We start from the raw sequence: 26,686 nt of genomic DNA, 5'->3' as shown, positions 1-26,686 counted from the left end.
TAGTTTTTATTTATTAATGAAAAGAACAGGAATGAAGATGTGAACATTAACATTATACAAAGTTATTGTCTGTTTTTACCTGCATTATTAATCTTTTTATTTTTTTTTTAATCCGTAAGGTGCTGCTGGAGTATGTGAATTTCCCCTTGGGATTAATTATCTATCTGTCAAAAAAAAAATTTATGTGGTGGTCTTATTTTTCTCAAGAACAAATTTGCTTAAGTATATTTGGTGTTGATTTCAAATAATGAAATTCTTGACAGGGTTTCTTAAATTTTACTTTGGTAATTTTAACATTGCTTTAATAACTGCGACTTGCAACTGTGTTTTTTTCGCTCGTCCACAACTTATTCATAAGAGAACTCTTTTCTATGGGTGCGTTAGGGCCGGGCAGACATAAAATATATTCAACCAGTAACGGCGCACTGCAGTGAATACACTTGATCATTAATAGTATTCCTCCTCTTTCTCTGTACGTTTATCATTCGTTTGCTCAGAGGTTGATGTGCTTGCTGCTTCCTGAGCAGCTCCTCTTTCCTCCACCCTAGCGGCCCGCTGCTTCTCTTTATTTGTCGGCATCTTTTCCCGTTAAAACTGATTAAGTTAGTTTTTGTGTTGCAATTATTTAGTACGTTTTCTTTAATCTTTCACTTAATTTGGCACTTAAGTCTTCAATCTGCCTCAAGAATGATTAGCGAAAGTGGTAAGGAATGAGAACAGCTCCTATACGCATGCGCCGCACGGTCACCCTGCTGCGCTCTGCCGAGAGTTGATTCAACAATACAGTACAACAAAATAAAAAGGAATAACCTGGGGGGTCAATCACCACCCCGAAAGCGGATAGTAGACGTCACGTAGTATACTGTATGTGTACCAAATTTCAAGTCAATAGTTCAAACGGTTTGCTAGTTACAGGCGATTTAAAACCCTGGACAGACAAACGGACAGTCACGGTAGCCTATATAAGAAGATAATTATACGAAAGTTCGTATGATTCAGATTATTGGTGTGAAAGTGTTTGAACAATTCCACCCAACGACTTTCGGTTGAAACATTCCCAGTGATCCATTCTGTCACTTTTTGCGGTGTAATGTAGTTAGAAATAAGTGAAAACTCATCAAATACTTCTGTATCTTGGTTACAATTAATAAATCCATTTTCAATCGATACATCCATTACACTTTGAATTTCTTCCCACGTAGGTGTTTTGGTTAAATTCGCACATTCAAATATTTCTAATTCTTCACAGAACAAAGTCCACTGCTCCAAATATTCTTTGCTTATTTTATAGAACTCCGCAGCTGTAGTTTTCATATATTCTTCAACACCACTGCAGCCATTTTCTTGCACTTTTGCCATTTAAATTACGAATGGGGTGGGAAAGAAAGCGAGTACTTTGTTTCAAGGCCAAATCGTCTTTAAGTTGATTTATTTCCTTGATGGTTTCAATTGCAGAAATACTCTGACCCTCGATCTTTAACACAGCTTTTGATGGAACGTTGCTGACTGTGCATGCATAACAAAAAGCCATAATTCAGAGTTAGGGTTTTCAAAAAAGGTTCTTAATATGTTTGGACATTTTTTTAAAATTGTTACAGTGGGTTGCTCTCTTTCTGAAAACGGGACATTTCGGCGTTCTAAGTTGTGCTTGGGGACAACGGGACAGGATACCTCAAAACGGGACGTATGGTCCCGTTACCTTTGGTCCAATTGTGTTTTGGGGTGTGAAGCTCTGTTATGCCCCCTAGAGACCACACTGTCTAAAATACAATACAAATGTCAGTCAGTAAGTCATTGTCCAACTTGCTATATCCTAACGCAGGGTCACGGGGGTCTGCTGGAGCCAATCCCAGCCAACACAGGGCGCAAGGCAGGAACAAACACCGGGCATGCCGCCCGCCCACCGCCAATACAAATGTATTTTCTTATTTTGAGATACTATATCTTAAAGTATTTTTCATGATATATCAAAATTGATTTCAAGATATCATCATTTCGAGATAACTAAAGCAGAACGAACCATTTCTCCAACGCCTTTTCATATGTATTTCAAACGTTGTTTTTGTAAAGACTGTTTAACACTGACGCCATATTTTTTTTAAAGATCTATTCCTTTACGTATTGTGATTATTGTTGGCTTCTACAATTGACAGAAAATAAAATAATGTTCACAACATTACCGCAGAGCAGGTCTTAACTCCCGACTCGCCGCGAAAGACACTCTGCGAGGCATAGCGTCTCGTCACCATGGCGACGGCTCCGCTCATTTCCCGTGAAGCAGTGCGCGTCTTGAGACGAAGCGCTCCGATTGGCTCACGCGCTCGCTTGTCTCTCCAGGAACAGGTGAGGAAGTCTTATTTTAATTTGAGGGCGAACTAAACGATTAGAGGAAAAAAAAGACGTTGGCCGCCAGAGGTGAGCGCTCCCGATCTCGTATGTCGGGACTTCTGGATCGTCTCGTGGTGTTGTTTGGGGCTGTAGCGAGTCGTAAAGTTTGCAGGCTGCTCGCTCACCTTCCGCCACCTGTTTATAACCAAACGTTAGGACAGTCCGGGCCTTTTGTGCCTTTCATGATCTGTACCTTAGAGCCGAATGGCCTTTTAATGTCCGCCCTTGAGCAGCTGCACAGAAAAGTGAGATGAACGAAGGGGCTGCAAAAAGTTTGTCAAAGGAGGATCACCGGCTGCGATGTGTGAGCAGCGCCGACCGGCACGTGCAGCTCGGTGGAGTGAGAAGACGCAGCGTTGAGTCACACTGCATGAGTCATGAAGTCGGATCGCTGCTTTTAATTTGCAAGCGCTTGTATTAAGTGTAGGGGACACCATCAAAACAGACATGTACTGAAGTGCACTTGCAATTAACCTTTTAAAAGTGATTCAAGATTTCCTGCATGAAGAATAGCGCTCGTTAGTTTAGATTATTGTATAATAAGCATGTGGGAATGTTTTTTTTTTTTTTTCCGATTCTTTCTCCATGACTTGCATTCATCATACATTATTATTCAATGAGGGCAAATGTGGAGGCATAAGGGAAACCTTTATTTACTCAAGTTACAGGCATAGTAGTACCAAGAAAGTATTGAATTCAATGCAGTTAATTTTTGTATGGCGCTCTTCACCGAGCGCAGCCGCAGATGAAATGCAAGTGTAGATTTTTACAAAATGCGAAATGCAGGATTAGTACACATAAAGGTGCAGATTTGTTAAAATACACAGAAAAAGAGTAGAAACTGATTAACACCAATAGAAACAATACTACCTTTCCATTAATTAATTAATCGTTGAACTATGGCCAGTTGACAACATTCTAATATTCTGGATGTGTAATGACGGGAAGTTTTAAATATGGGAGGCCACTTTGTCGTCTTTGGAGCTTTCAAAAGTGGAGTCCATAAAATGCTTACTACAATGTATGCAATTTTTTAAAAATGTTATCTTTTCCCAGACGTTCTGTGGTTTTTCTAACCCAATTGAGCAATTTTTGATCCACATCCACAGGGAAAAGAATGGGCGTTCACAGGTTGTTATTTTGGCCTTATGCTTTGCAGTGTTTTGTTCAAACCCTTTCTTCTGTTTTATTAGCATGCTTTTCACCCACTGGGACCACCTCCCTAACCAGTCCCCCCACCTATTTTTTTTTTTTTTGGATCATTCTATCTGTCCTTATCATTGTCAAATCTCCAATGCCTGAATTCCATGGTATTTATCCATTCTATTCGATGGTATGTTCCTAATTCCTCACTCTCAAGTCTCTGAGGGGGACCCCGTCACCCCCACTTGTCGGTGTGTGTTTGTGTCAGGTATTGGGCTGGTTTCTTGCACCACTATGTGGGGTTTGAGCTGCTGTTGGGCAGGAAAGTTTTTTAGCTTTTCCTAATGAGGGTCACAGTGGCAGCGGGTCGAGCAGGTCCGTCCAGACATCCCTGTTCCCAGCTATAGATTCCAGCTCTCAAGTGTTTAGGGAATTGACAGGCATTCCCATGCCCTCCTAGACATATCGCCCTTCCATCATGTTCTGGGTCTACCACAGGGTCTCTGCCCAGAGGAGCAGCTGTAGGGGGTTCTTACGACATGCCCAAACCACCTCAACTGGTTCTCCTCATTCTGGTGGAGCAACCACTCTACTCTGAGGATCATCTGTTTATCCAAGCAAGTAAGCAAGCATGTGGATCTCTGGTCCTAAAACAAATGTGGTTCATATAAAGCAAGCTGAACTTTTTTTTCCTTTTGGCAAGACATCCCCCCCCCCCCCCCCCCCCCCCACCATGAAAGAATTCATCTTCACCGTCCTCACATTGGTGATGTAACTTTCCTAAGCAGTGCTAGATTGTCTCTTGTTCACATTCTTACATTCTGGATTTTGTCCTGCTTGCCTAAGAGCCTTCATGTCGGCTTGCTGCTCAGTTGTTCCATCTTAAGCACCTTCTGTGATGTGCTTGATCCTCCGCAGATGTTGTTGCTGTTGTTTGTCGTCCTATTAGTTATTCATTGTTTGTTGATCAATAAACACAAAACTTACACTTGATTATGAATTTGGAACGCATATTTGTTGTGCTCATGAAGATTATCAATAGATTAACTTACTGGGACTTTAGCTGCTTTACCGTGCAAGACAGGTTGAAATCTAAATACGGTAATCGGTGCAGACCTCTCTATTGGAGTGTGTTTTGTTATGCATGTAGTAATGCAATGCATTGAATTTGCGTTCCAACAGACGGTGCATCACAAACATTTGTAGTAACGAAATGCATTACTACAAATGTTTGTGATGCATCATCTGTTGGAGTGACAAATACTCTGCATATGTCTGTTATATGCAATTTGGCATGGGATTTGTAAAAGCAGTGTTAATGTTTGTAAAATGCCATCTGTTGGAACAGAAAATTCAATGCCTTTTATTACTAATGTTTGTGAAGCAGCATCTGTTGGAACGACAGACATAGCAAAGGGACAGATACAGAAATGCACAAACACATAGACGCTTATGCTTTTATTAAAACGGAAAGTTTTGTCCACCAGGAAAGTGGCCACCAGCTGTGCAGAAACCTCAATGTTTTGGAATTTTCCAGAACCTATTCGGCTATATTCTTGCTTGTCTGGTTGTGTCAGGGTCTTGTCTGCTTATTCTTTCTCAGTCTTCATTTCAACCATGGCCTAAAATCAACCTTGAAATATTTGTTTAAAGGTGACGGTTAGAACTCTGGGTTACCGTCTAGGCAGTGGGACCCTGCTGTATAAATGAATGTGGGCCCAGCTCTAAAGTTCTGCTTCAATCGCATATCATTTAATTTTCAAGTTTAAACCTATGAGAATTGTGCTTTATTTTAATTAAAAGACAGATGCACCCACACAAAATCTCCCAAATGATCTCATGATGGATTTTTAAAATTTTTGTTTATTTACTCCTGCCTGAACAGATGGTTAAATGATTGAGCACAAGTTCATTAATATGATTTGTTAATGGTGCTTAGAATAATTTGTTTTGCTTATTGTCTTTTTAGATGTCTCATTATTGGGAAAAGGACAAATTCTATGTGAAGATACAGCTCTTCACAACTGGCGTATGCTAAATTGGAGGTTTTGCTAAACGGCCATTTAGACTCTTCAAATATGTTTAAAAATGAGTATCAGGTATGATGTCAAATTCTTACTAGCATTTAAAGAATAAAAAAAAAAATAAAGGACATTTTAAAGCATAAGTTTAGCACAGGTTGAGCATCCTTAATCCAAAATGCCTGGGACCACAAGTATTTTGGGTTTTGGGATGTTTGTATAGTAGCTGCACTACCTGTCTAAAACAGGCTGAAATCTAAGTACAGCAATTACTGTGGATTTCGGAGTTAACACTTGCAGTCCACCATCTATTGGAATAAGTTTTGTAATGCATGTGTCAATAAATTGCATTACATTTGTCATTCCAACAGATGGTGCGTCGCAAACATTTGCAGTAATGCATTTTGCTACAATAAATGTCAAGCGCCATCTGTTAGGCTGTCTGTTATTTGCCTTTTGATATGGGATTCGTAAAAGCAGAGCCATCTGTTGGAATGAAAAATGCAAAGCATTTTATTACTAAAAATGTTTGTGCCATCTGTTGGAATGGAAAATGCAATACATATTTCTGTTATATGCCTTTTGGTATGGAATCCGTAAAAGCAGTGATAATGCTTATGATAAGCCATTTGTTGAAATGAAAAATGCAATGCATTTTATTACTAAGAATGTTTGGGCCATCTGTTGGAATGGAAAATGCAATACATATTTCTGTTATATGCCTTTTGGTATGGAATCCATAAAAGCAGTGATAATGCTTATGATAAGCCATTTGTTGAAATGAAAAATGCAATGCATTTTATTACTAAGAATGTTTGTGCCATCTGTTGGAATGGAAAATGCAATACATATTTCTGTTATATGCCTTTTGGTATGGAATCCATAAAAGCAGTGATAATGCTTATGATAAGCCATTTGTTGAAATGAAAAATGCAATGCATTTTATTACTAAAAACGTTTGTGATGCACCATCTGTTGGAATGACAAATGCAATGCATATGTCTCTGTTCTACGCATTTTGGTATGGGATTCATAAAAGCAGTGTTAATGTTTGTGATAAGCTGTCTGTTGAAATGAAAAATGCAGTGCATTTTATTACTAAAAATGTTTGTGCCATCTGTTGGAATGGAAAATGCAATACATTTGTTATGTCTTTTGGTATGGAATCCATAAAAACAGTGTTAATGTTTGTGATAATCCGTCTGTTGGAATGAGAAATGAAATGCAGTTTGCTAAACGTTTGTGATGCACCATCTGTAGGAATGACAAATGCAATTCATATGTCTCTGTTCTATGCATTTTGGTATGGGATTCATAAAAGCAGTGTTAATGTTTGTGATAAGCCGTCTGTTGAAATGAAAAATGCAGTGCATTTTATTACTAAAAATGTTGGTGCTATCTGTTGGAATGATAGAGACATAGCAACCAGACGGACAAAGAGATACCCAGACACGTACCCTTTTGTTAAGGTGAATACATAATACGTTGCCCCTTTTCTATGACACTATTCAATATTGGATTAAAACGGGAGCTCGATGGCGCAAAACATGAAAAACAGAAATACCAGCAGCCTTCTTGGCTCCAGGAATTAACAGCTCGGTAGAGTGGGTCTTGACTGGGATCTCCATCCTCTTTTTGAAGTTCGGGTACAGAATGAGATGTCTCTCTGGGGCATCCACATTCTAATAGGGCTCTGACCCATAGGGGGCAGAGTCACTTGCCCTCACTAGGCATTTTCTTGGCACATAAACTGCCTGACTGTTTAAATGTCACTGGCACAAGGTAAAGGTACTTGTAAAGGTGTGGCAGGTGGAGGGACGCCCACCTGTATGTATGTTAGTGTAAGTTTATATCCTGTAGGACATTAAAAGGAATACATTGCTGGTGTTTGACGTGTCTGCCAACCCAAGCTGCTGCTGTCCTGAATTCCATAAAGTGTCCCTGAAAATCTTATATTGTAATATTAGTAGATGTGTCATTTAACTCCTGAGGTCTTTGACTATTGGGGGGGGGGGGGGTGACTTTTACACTTACAGTTCATGCCCAACGTAACAATTTATAGGAGATTTTGTTTTATTTTTTTATTCCCTTTTAAGGGTGGACCAATGGTAGAAGTCTTCAGTGCTCAAGGAAAAGACCCTGTTGCCAAATGGAAAATCTGTGGAAGTCAGACTGCTGTATGGAAAGTAAGTTTTGCTTTTTACTTAAAACCTCTTAAATGGTGCAGCGGAAGGGAGCTTGTCGTCAAACCGTCTGGAGCCCAGCTACTCAGCGCTGGCCATGGAGGTCCGCGGTGGGAGTCCTCACGCTCATTGTACTGTTGTATGGCCGCTTAAGCATCCTGCCACTCGAAAACAAAAAAAGTTATTTCTCAAAATAGCTTGCAAAACAATTTGGTTATTTCACAAAAAATATTGCATTAACAAAATTATTGCGTTATTTCACAGAAAAATTCCATTTTTTTGCAAAAATTATTGCATGATTTCGCAAAACAATTTGGTTAGTTGGCAAAAATTATTGTATTGGTTCACAAATGAATTCCTTTATTTCACAAAAATGATTATTTTGCAAAACAATTCTGTGGTTTTTGCTAAAGAATTCAGTTCTTTCACAAAAATGCGTGCATTTTCACCGCCGTATCTGAAAATATATATTGCCATGTACAATAAAATAAGCCACTTACTGCAGTTTCTGTATCAATTCTAAATTATTGGGTTACATTTGTAAGGTTAACGTGTTCAAGTGTTGTGTTGTTCTTTTCATTTCCAGGAATTCGACAAAGAGTCCAAGAGCTTCATTTACATCCTCGAGGGCAGCAGCCAGACCAACAAAATGCAGCTGCCCAAAGACAGCAGGAGCTCACGTAAGTCACTCGGTATCCTCCATAGGTTGGGTACAAGGTATTGATCAGGTACGCTACGCTGGGGTGTGATCGCTGCTCTTCTTGTCATTTTTATTTTTGGGAGGTTTCCTGAATGAATATTTACAAACTATACGTCCACTTGGGGATTTTGTGACCTAAGGATTCTGAATTTTAACATTGGTAAATAGTTACGTCTTCAATTCGTCATGAAATCAAAACCTGTTTGCCACAATGCTGTCATCGTGTTGTACAAGAAGACTATTGCAGGCCTTTGTGATAATAAGCCTTTTATTTGTATGGGGATGTGTCTGTGAAGGCTGTGTCTGGGGTTTGGGGCTCTGGGGTCCCCCCTGCAGGTCTTATAGGCCTCTGTCTGTTTCTCTCTCTGTATATATAAATATGAGGGTCGTCCAGACAGTTTCCGCACTTCTATATTTTTGTTGGAAGCGATGGAGGGAGGAGTAGTGATTGGTTCTGTCTGAGAGGGTTGTGACCAGTTCTGTCTGGCAAGCCGGATGCCATTGCAGTTTAGTATAAGAGTTGTCACCCCGTGCTGAAGATGGCTGCCAAATGTATATGTTGTACCAAAGAGGAGCAGTGTTCTGATGCCCACTCCTGTTTGTGGGCAGGAGGGGGGCCAGGAGCTCAAATTCATCTCCGCATATGTGCTCGGTATGGGGATGTCGTCTATGAGTGGATTGAAATGTTCAAAAATGGCCACGCTAGGATGCAGAGAGCGCTCCGGACATCCAGCTACAGCCACGACCACAAGGAATGAAGAAAGAACCCTGCAACTAATTCGCTCAACCAAAAACATTTTTTTGCGGATGGCGTTAAAAAGTTGGTACGACGCTGGGAAAATGGCATCGCAAAGGTAGGTGACTGTCCTTTGTTTTTGAAGTTCTCAATAGTTTAAAAAAAGTGCTGAAACTTTTTGAATATCCCTTATAAAATATAAAAAAAAAAATTATTTAGTGGCCTGGTGTCAGAATAACGGGTCTTCAGACAGCAAGAAAATGTTGGCGTGCCAACAGGGTTGTCTCTTTTATTGTCTGTGGAGAACAAAGGAAAATGATGCTCTTCAACGTGTGTCCCATATGTGAGAATTCAGCAAAACAAAGGGTTGCGAAGTTAGTCGCTGCTAGCAGAGCTGCTTCAGGTGGGTTGCTCTATCCAGTAATGATGCCTCCTTCCAGGACCCCTGCAGTTTTAATGGTGGCTGGACCAGAAGGTGCGGGGTCAAATGCTTAAAGTGGGCCACTTCTCAGCACTGTGGGGAAAGGAGATGATGGTGTTAGCAGCAGCGCCCCCTCTTGTCTCATTTTGTTTAATACTGTATATACATCGACTGAGCCTCCAAGGACCTCCTAGGGCAGGCATATGTTTATTTATTCATTTATATATTGTATGTGTATAATAGTGTGTATGTATAATAATTTTGGGTCGAGACGTGATCATCTCGGGGAGACACTTTGAAGTCACGCTCTACTTACAATTTCTCGGAGTCACTTTAACGTCCTGGGAGACAAGGAAGTGAGACAAAAGGACAGCTGCTGTACAGGCTTTTAAATGATCGTCGCGCAGCGCGACAAGCAGAACATGCAGCATGGTAGCAGCAGCTGCAAGCCAGCAGCTGATCCATCCACATCTCCTTCGCGTATCTGCCGCTCAAGTTGTGAGGAGTTGGGGGGTTTGGGCCTGAACGTACGCTGAGTGGAGAGTGTGAAGCGTGCCCCCGGAGAGAGGGGTGGGTGAGCAAAGCCAGTAGGAGGAAAAGCCCCCTAGTATGTATATATGTGTGTGTGTGTGTGTGTGTGTGTGTGTGTGTGTGTGTGTAATGTGTTTATATAATATAAAACACTTATTTTATAACTTACATTTTGGAGTGCCAACCGGGCCACCCAGTTTACTTGAAATGATGGGGTATGTGGGAAAAATAACAGGCACATGATGGCAAAACAAAAGCAATTGGCTGCGAGTCAATGGCTGTGAAGTGCGGTCAGGTTTGAGGCTCCATTGAGCGGGTGACTCTTCTCCCAAATGAGATGCCACCTCCTGGCAGCGCCTTTCATTTACAGCTCGAGGACTGGGAGGGGCGGAGTCCGTCACCCTCCGTGGGCATCATTTTCTGAGACAGCAAAGTTGGCAAGTGTCCCCTGGTGTCCTGGGGTGGTATTGCTTACCTCAGAGTCTGAAAGGTGACACTAATGGGTGACACACATACTTTGTTTCAATTTCTAAAGAGTGCTGATAATTTTGTTGTTACCCACTTTTGGGGGTTCGGTGTGAGAAGAGATTAGATTTGGCTTTGTTCCCAGTGCAAATAAATGAAATACAATGCATTGTGTAATGTCGTACATTTTGTGGTAGAATTGGTGCATTATCTGAATGAAATAGTGCCAATATTTTTTGGTCACAAACTATACAGTGCATCCAGAAAGTATTCGCAGTGCATCACTTTTTCCACATTTTGTTATGTTACAGCCTTATTCCAAAATGGATTAAATTCATTTTTTCCCTCAGAATTCTACACAACACCCCATAATAACAACGTAAAAAAAGTTTACTTGAGGTTTTTGCAAATAACAAAAACTGAGAAATCCCATGTCCATAAGTATTCACAGCCTTTGCCATGAAGCTCCAAATTGAGCTCAGGTGCATCATGTTTCCTCTGATCATCCTTGATGTTTCTGCAGCTTCATTGGAGTCCACCTGTGGTAAATTCAGTTGATTGGACCTGATTTGGAAAGGCACACACCTGTCTATAGAAGGTCCCACAGTTGACAGTTCATGTCAGAGCACAAACCAAGCATGAAGTCAAAGGAATTGTCTGTAGACCTCCGAGACAGGATTGTCACAAGGCACAAATCTGGGGAAGGTTACAGAAAAATTTCTGCTGCTTTGAAGGTCCCAATGAGCACAGTGGCCTCCATCATCCGTAAGTGGAAGTTCGAAACCACCAGGGACCTCCTGTATAAACGGTGCATACACACAGAAATGTTGTGTACTCCTGTTTCCACGCTCAAATCGCGATGTATAAAACCTAAACTTGGCGTAAAGGCATGCACATTTCCACGGTACCTCATACCCTGGCGTACGCAATTTCTCCGCTCGGTTTTGCAGACTGGCGGCACCCAGCGTCAAAGCAGTGCTACTGTTCCTGTGTGGTCACACCCTTTCTTTCTTAGCTCCACATTCCTGACGCGGATTTATAAATACACTGAAACTAACTGCATATTGTTTATTAGTGTAATGCATCTGATTTGTAATTAACCTGCAGCAATATAATGGTCGAGGGAATAGCCATAGTATTCCAAATACCAGAACTGCTTTAGCGTTGTTACTCTCCCTGCATCTTGTTCTTCTTTCAGCTGCTCCCATTAAGGGTTGCCACAGCAGATCATCTTTTTCCATATTACTCTCACTGCACCACTCGGAGTATTTATATCACTGTATCTGAGTGTGAATCACAGCAGCAGCTGATCGGAAAGAGAATTATCGGGATACAGCATGAAGCAGACGCTGCCTGAGCCACGGCAAAACGTTTCATTGACTTTCCTGTACGGACTTCGCGGTTTAGAAAAGGTTTTCATCCCAAGAACTCTAAACGCACTCAATCGGTCCATCAAGTGCTCCTTGTAGAACTGTTTGGACTTATAAGTACAATCACCTCACTGTAAACTTGCACTACAGTTATAATATTGCACAACCTGCGCCACTTTATAAAGCGCGTATGATGACGATATCATTTTTAAGATGAAATGCAGCAAAATATGTTAATATTATACAGATAAAACTTCATTTAAATAATCAGTATTGTTAATAATTAAACATGTGAGGACACGGTGCCACAGCGCTCGCTAGTTCACGGATAGCTCCTGCATTGCGTTGAATTCTTGCTGGTGCTAACGCGACACTGGAAGGACAGACGGAGAGAATAATTAAACACATACTACGAAGATATTTCAATGTTCCTTAAAAGTTTTGAAGAATCGGCGTTCTAAGCTTACAGATGGCTTCACGTCTATTACAGAGCTGATTGTGTGGCGAATGGGTATTTGGAGAAAGAAAAGTAAGGAGAGGAATTGGAGGTTAGTATGTTTGAAAGAGACAGGACTTCTGTAATAAAGTATTTCATCGAAGGTCGCGCATGGCGCAGCAAGACTCTTGCGTGAGACACGACCAGTCACTGCGCCACCGTGTTCCCATGTTTAATAACATGCTTTCATTCCTGTCATCATGAAAAAGATATCACGTATACATCTCAGTATTTTAATTATTTATTCAGAGAGCTGTAATATCACGAATGTAATGGATTGTGTCCTGACGGAGAAACAGAGCCCGTTTTTAAGAAGCAGGTAGTGATTCACACACAGAGCACATAGAAGATCAAATACAGCACAAAGCATTTAATGTGCTACTTTAGTTACGATGGGATTTGAGAAACTAGTAAAATAAACGATTTTAAGATGAAGTTTATGATGTTCTACTTTAATGGCAAAATAAACTGCATGATTAAAGTTGACATTTCGTGCTTTTTTCCTCACTGTGTGCCTATTTGTTTTGTCTGTACCCTAATTAGCTTTCATATGACACTCAGATGGTGGGCTACGACTCGCCTTTTCACGGACGACTTTGATATGTGACTTCTTTTTTTTATTTTGGGCACTGTGCGACTTTGAACTTGAGCTTTCGAGTTTCTCAGACACTGTTACTCAACTTCCTTTTGTTGATTATCCCACTGTTTAAACCAACAAATAGTACGTTTTTCCTTTGCCTCCACTTGGTATTCGCTGAAATTCTTATATTTTCTCCCGTGCTTTTCCCATTGTCTTTTCACAGAAGGCTATTTATATTGATTTGCATATTCAAAGAGGCGTAATTCTGGGAGGAGTTGGGGCGGGACAGAAGGCGCATGCACGTGCGTTACTTTTCACGCTGATCAATATTTATGTAGTGGAAGAACGTGAAAGTTTGCATACGTACAGATTCCTGCATCTGGATTTTTCTGTGCGTACGCACATTCCTGCTTTTGTGCTTACGCCATGTTATAGTGTGAGTTCTACGCACAGCGTTATACATGAGGCCCCTGGACTCTTCTTAGAGCTGGCTGGCCATCTAAACTGAGCGATCGGGGAAGAAGGGCCTTAGTCAGGGAGGTGACCAAGAACCTGATGGTCACGCTGTCAGAGCTCCAGAGGTCCTCTGTGGAGAGAGGAGACCCTTCCAGAAGGACAACCATCTCTGCAGCAATCCACCAATCAGGCCTGTATGGTAGAGTGGCCAGACGGAAGCCACTCCTTAGTAAAAGGCACATGGCAGCCCACCTGGAGTTTGCCAAAAGGCACCTGAAGGACTTTCGGACCATGAGAGAGAAAATTCTCTGGTCTGATGAGACAAAGATTGAACTCTTTGGTGTGAATGCCAGACGTCACGTTTGGAGGAAACCAGGAACCGCTCATCACCAGGCCAATACCATCCCTGCAGTGAAGTATGGTGGTGGCAGCATCATGCTGTGGGGATGTTTTTCAGCGGCAGGGACTGGGAGACTAGTCAGGATAAAGGGAAAGATGACTGCAGCAATGTACAGAGACATCCTGGATGAAAACCTGCTCCAGAGCGCTCTTGACCTCAGACTGGGGCGACGGTTCATCTTTCAGCAGGACAACGACCCTAAGCACACAGCCAAGATATCAAAGAAGTGGCTTCAGGACAACTCTGTGAATGTCCTTGAGTGGCCCAGCCAGAGCCCACACTTGAATCCGATTGAACATCTCTGGAGAGATCTTAAAATGGCTGTGCACCGACGCTTCCCATCCAACCTGATGGAGCTTGAGAGGTGCTGCAAAGAGGAATGGGTGAAACTGGCCAAGGATAGGTGTGCCAAGCTTGTGGCATCATATTCAAAAAGTCTTGAGGCTGGAATTGCTGCCAAAGGGGCATCGACAAAGTATTGAGCAAAGGCTGTGAATACTTATGGACATGTGCTTTCTCAATTTTATTTTTTAATAAATTTGCAAAAACCAAGTAAACTTTTTTCACGTTGTCATTATGGGGTGTTGTGTGTAGAATTCTGAGGAAAAAGATGAATTTTAATCCATTTTGGAATAAGGCTGTAACATAACAATGTGGAAAAAGTGATGCGCTGGGAATACTTTCCGGATGCACTGTATATGTGTGTGCATTTGTGTGTGTGTGTTTCCACTTTATTAGGTTTGCCTGCTCTTGCCCCCCACATGTGAGGTTGGTGTTTCTGAAAGGCCTATTTGAGTCGCCTTATGACCTGAGGGTAGTTTGCTTCTTCCCTCGTTTCGTCAACAAAGTCGGACCTCCCAGTGAACGTCTCTGGTACAAAACCGCCATTCTTAGAGCCACGAGTACAAATGGCGTTTCAGTTGAGATGAGCCAGCATTGTGACAAAGGGAAGACAATTTTATGGAACAGAAGCAAAACAAGATAATGTGCCGTAGATTAGAGTGTCATAACAGAGCTGGGGTACCTTTTTATGGCTCGGGATTTTCATAATTTCATCATCTGGAGAGGACTAGAAAACACATTCAACAAAATAATTAAATGAATTAAGGTAATTAAAATCTTAATGTGGAACGTAGCTCTTAAAGACCCTTTTCCTCGAGAGACCGTCCTTTGCAACAGTATTTGTACACACATCGGTTGACCTTACTGTGTTTATCCTTTTTGCGTTCTGCTTTGTGTTGAGATCTCAATTCATTAGTTTTTAAAAGCAAATGACAGACAAAGGAAAACATTTGCATAAAACAAAAGGTCTCCCACACATTTATTCCTTATTTACTTGAGGTTTATCTCGCGTTTTTCTTTCTTGAAGCTTGAGGTTGACGGTGCCGTTGCTTACGCTTCTGCCTCCGAGGTCTGGGAGACTTGAGTTTGAATCCTTTGCTGTGCTGCTGCTGTCTTTCAGGGGGGGAATTGCATGTGGTCCCTAGGCTCCCGTTTGTGTTTTCGGGATCCTCCGGTTGTTCTTGCACTTCCCAAATACGCGTGTTTGTGTTTTATCTCCCCCACCGTTCAATTTGCAGTCCCTGAGGTATATTAATGTTATTTTTGTTTGCTTTGTTTTGTTTGTCTTTGTCATCCATCCTTCCTTGTGTTTTGAGGGCTGTCCTCCAAGAGGCGGGGCCACCTGCCAATCGAGGCGGGGCCACCTGCCAATCGAGGGGGGGGCCACCTGCCAATCGAGGGGGGGGGCCACCTGCCAATCGAGGGCGGGGCCACCTGCCAATCGAGGCGGGGGGCCACCTGCCAATCACGGCCGGGTGCCGCCCTACAGTGGGGGAAATGAGTAATTGATCCCCTGCTGAATTTGTACATTTGATCACTTACAAAGAAATGAACAGTCTGATTTGTGTGGTGGTTTTGTTTTAATGGAGAGAGACTATATCAAAAACCTTACATAAGTTATAAATGTCATCGAGTGAAATGAGGATTTGATCCCCTACAACCCATCCAGAATTCTGGCTCCCACAGATTGTAATCACCAATCAATTAATCAATTCCAGATTCTTCTGCTCTCAACTCATGATATTTATAAAGCCCACCTGTCCACAGAATCAATTTCTTCCACTCCACCACTGTGGCCAACACCAAAGAGCTGTCAAAGGATGTCCTGGACAAGGCTGGAATGGGCTACAAGACCACCGGCAAGGCACTTGATGAGAAGGTGACCACTGCTGGTGCGATTATTTGGAAATGGAAGATTAAATATAAAATGACCATCAGTCGCCCCTCTGTCTGAATTACATGCTCCCCCAACACGCTAGGAGGCTCCCTGTCCTGTACAGACAGCCGCAAGGCATGTTGGGAATTGTAGTCCCGTTCGAACAGTATTCTGTCCTCACTGGCCGTCGGACCTTATTCTTATTCTATGTTAATTAGTGTTTTAATTTTCTTTTTCTCCATCATGTAAAGCACTTTGAGCTACATTTTGTATGAAATTGTGCTATAGAAATAAATGTTGTATTGTCGGGTTCTGGGGTTGCCACTGGTTGGGCGTCGGGGATTCATCATCTTTTTATGTTGTGGGACTTCCGATTGACCCAGAAGTACTTCCGTTGGGCTATGCCGTAACACCAAAAGGACCCCAAGGTCCAACTTAAAACGAGCCCACCGCCGTACCTCGGGGAGTCCGATTCGGGAGGCAGAGGGCGAAACTCGCTGGAGGAGGGAGAGAGTGGGCACACTCTGAAGATTGCATGCTGGCTGTATGGATTGTATTGTTACAGCTAATTGGATTCAAAATCCTTTTAATTTGAACCCGGAGTTGTGGTGTGTCTGGGGTTTAGGGGCTCGATGGAGCCCCCTACTGGTGATAATGGATACAGTGAAGGTAAAGAGCCGGCTCAATAATATGGTTCCCAGTTCAAGTGTCTAGAACATGAATGGGGGGCTCAAGTACCTTCTGAACAAGGATGGGGGATTAGGGGGGTTTCCGGTCCTCTCGAAATTAACAGGCACCGAGACCGCCCGCCTTGAGGCGATCCGTTTAAATAAAGACAAATGATTTATTTAATTAGGAAAAGATTCTGAGTAGTAACTGGAGCAGAACACATGTCAAGCCGCTGTCCGTCTCCCCCACGTAAAGTTATAACAAAAGACCCCCAAACTAATACTTTTGCCAGCAAATGTTTGGAAAATAAGATTTAAGTGTGGGGTTTTTTTTTTTTTTTTATTCGAATTTCGCTAATGATTCACATTTCATTAGCTCCTCCGTAACGAGCTGAAATTGGAAATTTCAGCTAAAGTAGTAAAGGTGGGAAAAATCCAGCTGTTCATATTTTATTTAACAGGTAAGCAGAACAAATGAGTCGACAAGCAGAAATTATCAAAAGTCATGCCGCATTAGCAAGACGCAGAGAAACAAGAAAAGAAATCTGTCGCCGTTTCACCCAAACTCCGTCCTACATTTGAATATCACTCGTGGAAAGATAAAGTGTATTAATTATATTTCCAGTGCGACGTTCGACTGGCTGCTTTAATCTAATTAAAAAAAAAAAGTATTCCGATGGCGAGCGCCGCCACAATTCGCCTTCGCCGCCCGCTAAAGCTGGCCATGGAGCTTCAAAGCACATCAACAGCGAAACAAAGCGGCCCGCTAATCCCCGGCACCACAAACGGCACACGTGTCGTCAATAACGGGCAGTCATTAAAACTGTATATACTTTTATTGTTTCATCCTTTTAATTGTTCCTTACTTTTTCCAAATCCCTCTGTAGAAAAAGGCTTTGAAGAGGGAATAAAGAGAAGAAAAATTTTTCTTTACGTCTGTTAATTTGCTCTTGGATTTCTTTAGACGAGGAGTGGTGATTAACAATTAAAATATCCAGGGACTGACGGCTTATTTTGATAATGAGATGTAATATGAATATTGTAAATCAACGATACTAGATGCATAATAAAAATTTAAGTCACAGGCTTTTTTTTGGTTTTTTGCTTTCAACAGGCGTCTGCATCTCTCACGGCATTTTAACAGGGAATTTGTCAGCAAGGTGACAAAGCAGGCAGAAATTACACTCTGAACACTGGCGTCCTGTGACAATTACATATATTTATTAGGCTCACGCGGTGTAGCCTGTCACCATTTGGCAAACACTTTCGATCAGAGGTGTGAACTAAAGGCTTGTCTTTGTTTTACCGGCTCTCTGTCTTTTGTTTGGTCTCTGTACGTGCTGGGATTCCATGTGGGTTGTTATTTCCACTCCTTCAACGCAACACTTTACTCTAGAAGAGATGACCAAAAGGGGGAAAAAAAACAAAAAAAACTTCACAAATGACGTCTTATTTCAAAAATCCTTATATATAATTTGATAGTATCAGTATGAATGGTGTTCGCGTCAATACCCCGTATGTATGACGATGTATGGTGTTCGCGTCAATACCTCGACTCGATACAAGTTAGAACCACGCAATGGGACTCTGCTTCTGTAGTTCGAACATAACGTGGCAAACGCGGACGCAGCAGCAGAATTTTGAATAAGTTGTAAGCAATGGATATGTTTTGGTAGGATGCCAGATAGAATTAGCATTACAGTAATCTATACGCGAGGTAACTCGGGCATTAATCAATACTTAAGTACTGTGTTGCGTAAGAACAGGACAAAGTCTAGAAATGTTTCAGAGATGGAAGAACGCAGTCCGCGAAATGTTACTTTTATGGGAGGAATTATTTAATTAGTATTATTACTTAATTGCCTTTTATTAGTGTATACAGTAATCCCTCCTCCATCGCGGGGGTTGCGTTCCAGAACCCCCCCGCGAAATAAGAAAATCCGCGAAGTAGAAACCATATGTTTATATGGTTATTTTTATATTGTCATGCTTGGGTCACAGATTTGCGCAGAAACACAGGAGGTTGTAGAGAGACAGGAACGTTATTCAAACACTGCAAACAAACATTTGTCTCTTTTTCAAAAGTTTAAACTGTGCTCCATGACAAGACAGAGATGACAGTTCTGTCTCACAATTAAAAGAATGCAAACATATCTTCCTCTTCAAAGGAGTGCGTGTCGGGAGCACAGAATGTCACATAGATAGAGAAAACAATCTCTAGCAAACAAATCAATAGGGCTGTTTGGCTTTTAAGTATGCGAAGCACCGCGGCACAAAGCTGTTGAAGGCGGCAGCTCACACCCCCTCCGTCAGGAGCAGGGAGAGAGAGAGAGTTTGTTTTTCAGTCAAAAATCAATACGTGCCCTTCGAGCTTTTAAGTATGCGAAGCTCCGTGCAGCATGTCATTTCAGGAAGCAGCTGCACACAGAAGGTAGCAACGTGAAGATAATCTTTCAGCATTTTTAGATGAGCGTCAGTATCGTCTAGGTGTGCGAACAGCCCCCCTGCTCACACCCCATACGTCAGGATCAGAGAAAGTCAGCGCAAGAGAGAGAGAAAAGTAAGCAATATAGCTTCTCAGCCATCTGCCAATAGCGTCCCTTGTATGAAATCAACTGGGCAAACCAACTGAGGAAGCATGTACCAGAAATTAAAAGACCCATTGTCCGCAGAAATCCGCGAACCAGCAAAAAATCCGCGATATACATTTAAATATGCTTGCATATAAAATCCGCGATGGAGTGAAGCCGCGAAAGGCGAAGCACGATATAGCGAGGGATCACTGTACATGGATATAATTACATTTAAACGATTCGCCAAACTCTGTTGAATGTAAACGATACTCATTTAAATTTTTTCATCAGAAAACCCAAGTTCTACGTGTATTAGTTTAAATGGCGCTTTTACCACTCGCAATAGGGCGGACGCGCTGATGTATCGTATCGACTGGGCAACACAGTGAATGCGGCGTCTATCTATATAATATATATATAAAATATATTTTATGATTTGTTCGCTTTCCGACGTAGAGTAAATTCATCTCACTGTGGTGCGCATTCCGTACGTAATACCACGTAACACATTATAATTCAACTGCTTTACGCGAATATACCCATGCCACTGAAAAAACATCATAAAATTCCACGGTCCACTTCAGATGCCAGAGAAAAGTTTATTTCAAGGGCGTCTCAAACGCCACAGCAGACACAATCCAAAGTGGACGAACTTACAATAAAATGTGAATCAGAAAACTGTTCTATGTTCTGTTTCTTTCATTTAGGAAATTCACCAGTTATAGATTCCCGGGTAACGGCGGGTACTCCTGCTAGTAGTAATTAGTGAATTTATTATTATATAATAGTAATAAATTAAGTCCATGGCAAGCAAGACCGAGCCCCGCCCACCAACAATTCACTAAGCAGCCGACCATGGCACATGCACTACATAGCCAACAATTCGCACGAGAGCGAAAGCATTTGCCAAGAATGTTTTCATTAATCAAGAACGAAAGTCAGAAGTTCGAAGAAGATCACACATCATCATAGTTCCGACCAGAAACGATGCCGACTGGCAATCCGGCGGCGTTATTCCCATGACCCGCCGGGCAGCCATTACTCCCACTGGCATGCCCCCGCATAAAGTCAAACTTAAAATCGGTTCAGTCGTCATACTTCTCAGAAACCTCATGCCAGCAAGAAGTCTCTGTAATGGCACTAGACTGACTGTTCTCACAATTCACCGCAGTGTACTGGGGTGTAAAACTATCGCAGCTCCTACCTCACAAACTGTCCTTATTCCCCGGATATCCCTGACCCCATCAGATTCAAATTTGCCTTTTACTTTTACACGCAGACAAATTTCCTGTTAGATTGTCCATTGCAATGCCAATTAATAAGGCGCAGGGACAAACTGTCAAAAAGATATGCCTGTATCTGCCAAAACCAGTGTTCAGTCACGGACAATATGTATGTTGCTCTCTCCAGAGTTCCATCTTTTCATTCACTTATAGCACACAGGCACGAGCGCGAGAGACAGACACACACACACACACACACACGCGAGACAGACACACCCACAGGCGCGTGCGCGCGAGACAGACACACCCACAGGTGCGAGAGAGAGAATCCCTGACCCCATCAGATTCAAATTTGCCTTTTACGTTTACACGCAGATAATTTCCTGTTAGATTGGCCTTTGCAATGACAATTAATAAGGCACAGGGACACACTTTCAAAACGATATGCCTGGATCTGCCAAAACCAGTGTTCAGTCACGGACAATTGTATGTTGCTCTCTCCAGAGTTCCATCTTTTCATTCACCTACAGTCGTATCCTCAAACCCACCCCATGTGGACAACTGTGTCTTTCAGGAAGTGTTCACCCATCAATACATAATTATGCGGCATAGCGGGTTGGCTAGTACTTATTGTTAAAGGGACTGCCAAAGCTGGACACGGCACTGCCACCTTCTTAGCGTAATGGGGGGGGGGGGGGGGGGGAATGTCATTACTTGTAACAGGAACGCTACTGTGTATACAAGTGCCCACAATTGACTGCATGTCGGAACAACTAGACATGGTGGTCCATATGGCCAGGGGGGAGGTTGAGCAAAGGTAAAATTTGGGACGCCAAACCGATCGATGGAAAAGTCCACCCAAAAAAAAAAAAAATGAATGCTTCAAGCCCTTAGGTGAAATGTTAACAAAATTGATTTGGCTCTTGGGCGCAAAATTAGGGGGTCAGCCACAGGAAGTCAGTCCAGCGGGTTGCTTTGATCACCAAAGATGGCTCCTTTCAGGCGTCCAGGTTTTCTTCTAGCCAATGAAGCAGAAGGGGCGGGGCTAAACGCCCTCACTGGGCTGTTTCTCTGCTGCGGGGAGAGGAGAAAATGTTAGTGACAGCGCCCCCTCTCTCTCCTGGCGGGTTATTACAGTACATACACTCTATTACCAAAAGTATTGGGACGCCTGCCTTTACACATGAGCTTTAATGACATCTCATGGGCTTTAATATGAAGTCCGCCCACTCTGGGCAGCTCTAACAGCTTCAGCTCTTCTAATTCTTTTCTTTATTTATTGTCACATACATAGTTATACAGGACAACACGCAGTGAAATCCATCTTTTTTTCGCATACCCCTTGGGGTCAGAGCGCAGGGTCAACCATTGTACAGCGCCCCTGGAGCAATTACAGGTTAAGGGTCTTGCTCAAGGGCCCAGGAGAGTAGCATCTCTCTTTTTTGGCTGGGAAGGCTTTCCATGAAGTGTAGGAGTGTGTTGATGGGAATTTGTGACCAGGAGAGCATTTGTGAGGTGAGGTCCCTGATGTTGGGCGAGAAGGCCTGGCTCACATGCTGTCTCCCCTCCAATTCATCCCAATGGTGTTCTGTTGGGTTGAGGTCAGGGCTCCGTGCAGCCACACCAAACTCGTTCCTCCATTTCTTTATAGACCTTGCTTTGTGCACTGGTGTGTGTGCCCAGTCATGTTGCCATCCACTACAGTGTTCCCACAAAGCTGGGAGTGTGAAATTGTCCAAAATGGCTTTGTATGCTGAAGCATTAAGAGTTCCTTTCACCCCACCAATACCAAACTTCACACTTGGCACAATGCAGTCAGGCGAGTCCCGTTCTCCTGGCCATACTCGTCCATCAGATTACGTGGCTCGTCACTCCAGAGGACATGTCTGCACTGCTCTCGAGTCCAGTGGCGCCTGGTGGTCTTTACACCTCTGCATCCTACGCTTTGCATTGCACTTGGTGATGTCAGGCTTGGCTGCAGCTGCTCAGCCATGAAGACCCATTCTATGCTGCACCGTTCTTGAGCTTTTGTTGGTCTGTAACTATCGACTCTGCAGAAAGTTGGTGACCTTGGCATGCGCTGTCCCCGCTCTGTGGCCTACCACATCGTGGCTGAATTGCTGCTGTTCCCAATTGTTTCCATTTTGTTATCATACCATTAACAGTTTGTAGAAGCCGTCTGCATGCCGCGGTGCTAGAGTTTATACACCTGTGGCCGCGAAGTGATTGGAAAACTGGAATTCAATGATTTGGAGGGATGTGCCAGTACTTTTGGCAATGGAGCCTGTGAGGGGATCGTCCTACGTGACAATGGTTACAACTTCCACTCTTGGAGTCCCTAATGCAAGTTAACAATCATTTGTTACCAGGCTGTCCTACAAAGAACAATCTCACTGCTGGGAAGAGTCCCAAGAGCTTTGTTGAGATCTTCGCCACGGGATTGTCGAGCAGCACTCGTTTGTGGATGGTTTAAACATTTCCAAATTATTGTTGTTTGCAGAATTGTGGCCATTACCCCATAGTGGACTTAACATGTGCCGCTCCCCAGATCTCTATAAAACAACGAAGGTCCAAGTCTTTAGAGTCCTGATGCTTCCCGTCTTGTTGTTCGGTTGTGAGACATGGACGCTATCCAGTGACCTGAGACGAAGACTGGACTCCTTCAGTACTGTGTCTCTTCAGAGGGTCCTTGGGTACTGCTGGTTTGACTTTGTGTCCAATGAGTCCCAAATGTGTCAACTGCATTGTGAGGGAGGGTTGGTTATGGCACTATGGCCATGTGGCGCTATTACCCGAGGGTGGTCCACCTCATTTGTTGAGGTTCTGAGTGGCTGGACCAGGCCAAGGGGACACCCACGTAACACCTGGCTGAGGCAGATAGAGGGTTTTTTTTCGGAGGGTGGGGACTGGACTGCGTGTCTAAGGGGGGGGGAAGCCAACCAGAATCCCAAGCTGTTTCGTTGTGTGGTGGGTGCAGCAACATGCTGTACCAGTGCATACCCCCAACCTGACCTGACCTGGAATTAACATCACTCTATCATTGGGTTATGTGGTATACCAGTTGTGGAAAAATACAGAAAAACCCCAAATTTAAAAGGGTTATCAGAATTTCCGGGATTTTCTGTCCTGTAAGTGAATGTTGAGCAGCTTACTCTACCCCCAGATTCCCTTGACATGGATAAATGTCTATTTTGTAGACAAGGTGAAACAAAACCACAGATGTTTATGAGATGTGTGACCACCTGTGGTTTCAACATGATTGGAACCTCATGGCTATTAAGAGGGAGGCATTGCATTGTGTGGCGCCAATTGCTTTGCTCCCCAGGGAGGCTGTAATATAGTTTTTTGGGGCATTTTAGAATCCATTATTTGCTTTGCAGTCATTTGGGTACTGGAACTGATGCCTGAAAACTGGTATCAGTACCAAAGTATGAATCCAACTGTACCGCATCATCAACCAGCTGTGCACAGGAGCTCATCACACGATTTCCAACTGGACAGTCAGAATAATCCACCACTAGATGGCGCAACTGGTTTTTCATTTAAACATGTCATTTAACCTGCTAAGTCAGAAAACGCGCTCGCAGCGCAGCCTGGAGCATCGTATAGATTAGGATTATGTTAATAAATATCGACAAATGGCAGAAACACCATGAGATGGCTCATTTTTTCTATAACATCAGTAAAATTCAGTCAAACCCAACAGCATTTTTGACATTTGGGGGTATTATCGTAGTATTTCCCTCTACTTACCCTTTACCTGTTTTCTCAAGGGTAAATGTTCTCGTCAGGTTCATTGTCGGGTTGGTCTACTGTTGCACTTTAAAATGAACACACACATAAACACACACACACAGACCCTAACCACAACAGTACCCCATGAATGACACACACACACTGATTAACACTTAGCACTTTATACCGCACATCAGCCTGTCACTCAGCACTTCAAGAGACTTGCTTATTATCGGCATGGACAACATATGATGTTTTAAATAGACCTCAGACCTAAATGTTACTTTTGGTCTCCAAGAAAATATTAAAACATACAAAGACTCAGTATCCTTGACTATAGGCCATTTATCAGCCAAGAATACCTTCTTCTCATACTGCCCCCTAACTATTGAGTGGTGCCCTCACTCTCAGCCTTATAAACCTCGCAGCACAGAAATAATGGCAAAAATCTGGCTACCCCAGGTGCTCAAAGAAATCTAACTTATTAATTCAATCACTCTAGACATTAAAACAAAGCATAGAAAGTTAAAAGCAGCATGGTATTTATTACAAGAATAATACCACTGGAACAAAGAATAGAAAATAAGTGGATGTTCATGATGCCTTTCTGACGACCAATGTCGTCTTCGTCTGTTCCTCTTCTTCTTCTCCTCTCTCCTGCTCCTTCTTCCTTCTTCTCCTTCTCCTGTTCTCTTTCTTCTCCTTCCAGACCAAGGCATATTTATTATGAAATATCATGCCTTGGTTACACAACACATGAACCTGATTGGCTGGCTGTCAATGTGATTGATGAATTTTGCTCACTCTTTCCCAGATAATAAAGTTCTTTGATATTGCCTGTTTCCCTTTCCCAGGCCATAAATCCCAGACGTCCATCCATAAAGTAATCAATAGCCTGGGGTGTCAGCAGAGCATCCTTTCCCGGGTTGTAAAATAATTGAGCCCCAGAATGTCTTCCTTTCAATGTAGGAAACAGCTGTTTGAAAGTGAGGTGTGACAAAACCTGCTTTGATCTGTCTTAGTTCATCTGTTGTCTTGTCTCGAACAAAATATAATGGAAACCAAAATGTACAGATTTTGTACACCATAACATGGGGGTATTTACTTTTTCTATTGTGTGTATGTTACTCCTAAATATGGATATATATTGAGATGTCCTTTCTTAGACAGAATTAGTTAGAATTGTATCTGTCCCCAGGAGGATATTTTGGCTTTTTATAGAATCTTATTAAATAAATAAATACGAAGTTCAGGAACAAAATGAAAAAGCAGTGAGAGGTATGGAGCTTCTGTAAAAAGGCTGCTCTTGAAGACGGCAAGACAGAAGAATTGGAGAGTCCCAGAAAGACCATGGAAGCAGCAGATACAGTCCTCCGTAGTGAAAACGCTTCTTGCAGTCACCGTATCCATGCGTGTTGACCCTTCAAGATTACCATTACTGAAGAAAAGGCACATTGAAGCTCGTTTGAAGTTTACCGAGTGACCATTAGAGATGCCGGTGGATTACTGGAAGAATATTGTGTGGTCAGAAGAATAAAAAAAAAAAATTACCTTTTCAACAACATTACGAAACAACATGTTTAGAGGGGAAACCACCCTGCCTAGGACTCGAGGCTTGATGCAGAAGTATCAATCGGCCTTAATGGAACGTGTCGGCATCATTAAGTGATTCTTCTTCTTCTTTTGGCTGCTCCTGTTTAGGGGTTGCCACAGCGGATCATTTAAAATTGTTGTCGGCATATTGATTTGGCAAAATTTTACACCGGATGCCCTTCCTGACGTAACCCTCCCCATTTATCTGAGCTTGGGACCGGCACAAAGAGACACGTCAGTTTGATTAAACACACTAAATTCAATAAAGGTTAATTTGGTTTTTCCTTCAAAGTCCTACGCGGTCGTTTATTTTCAGATATTTGAGTTCAGCTTCAAGCTGTCCGTCACAAGCATTAGATTTTTCAGGAAGCCCCAAAAAAAAGTTGAGTGACGCGAGTAGTTCTGGTGTCCATGCTTAACTCTTTTAGGGCGGATGTCTACTTTTGTCGACAGGAGGGGTTGAAGGCGAATGTCGACAAAAGTCGACATCCAGGGATAGGGGGCGACGATCGGCCATTAATGGCGACAAATCTCACTGTCACGTCACAGGCATTCCCTCTGTGCTTGGAGGAATGCTAGACTCGTTGACTCGGCAACTAAACCTTGCGTGTGTGTGAGTTGCGAAATGTAAACAAAGGCAAGATGGCACCGACATGTGAAAAGGCAGCGAAGCGAGTGCAGAAAAGAAAACACTTGGCAGACGATGTTTTGCACATTATCACGGAGTCGGACTCTTGATTTTTCAGAATTGGATTTTATTGGCAGTGATCAGGAGATCGAGCAAGA

General features: G+C 42.6%; 1 protein-coding gene across 1 annotated transcript in view; it reads left to right on the top strand.

The window, feature by feature from the left end:
* The first annotated feature begins 2,281 nt into the window (after nt 1–2,281).
* The window catches only part of cfap20dc (CFAP20 domain containing), a 248,480-nt gene continuing 224,075 nt past the window's right edge, over nt 2,282–26,686 (top strand). Inside the window, exons 1-4 of the mRNA XM_028824600.2 lie at nt 2,282–2,343; nt 5,501–5,630; nt 7,649–7,738; nt 8,322–8,415. Of these exons, the coding sequence (XP_028680433.2) occupies nt 5,610–5,630; nt 7,649–7,738; nt 8,322–8,415 (205 nt within the window). The 5' untranslated portion in view covers nt 2,282–2,343; nt 5,501–5,609. The remainder of the gene's footprint in view (nt 2,344–5,500; nt 5,631–7,648; nt 7,739–8,321; nt 8,416–26,686) is intronic.

This window comes from Erpetoichthys calabaricus, chromosome 18 (genome assembly GCF_900747795.2).
Source record: "Erpetoichthys calabaricus chromosome 18, fErpCal1.3, whole genome shotgun sequence".
Taxonomy (NCBI): Eukaryota; Metazoa; Chordata; class Cladistia; order Polypteriformes; family Polypteridae; genus Erpetoichthys; species Erpetoichthys calabaricus.
This window is presented reverse-complemented; position numbering and strand designations above follow the sequence as displayed.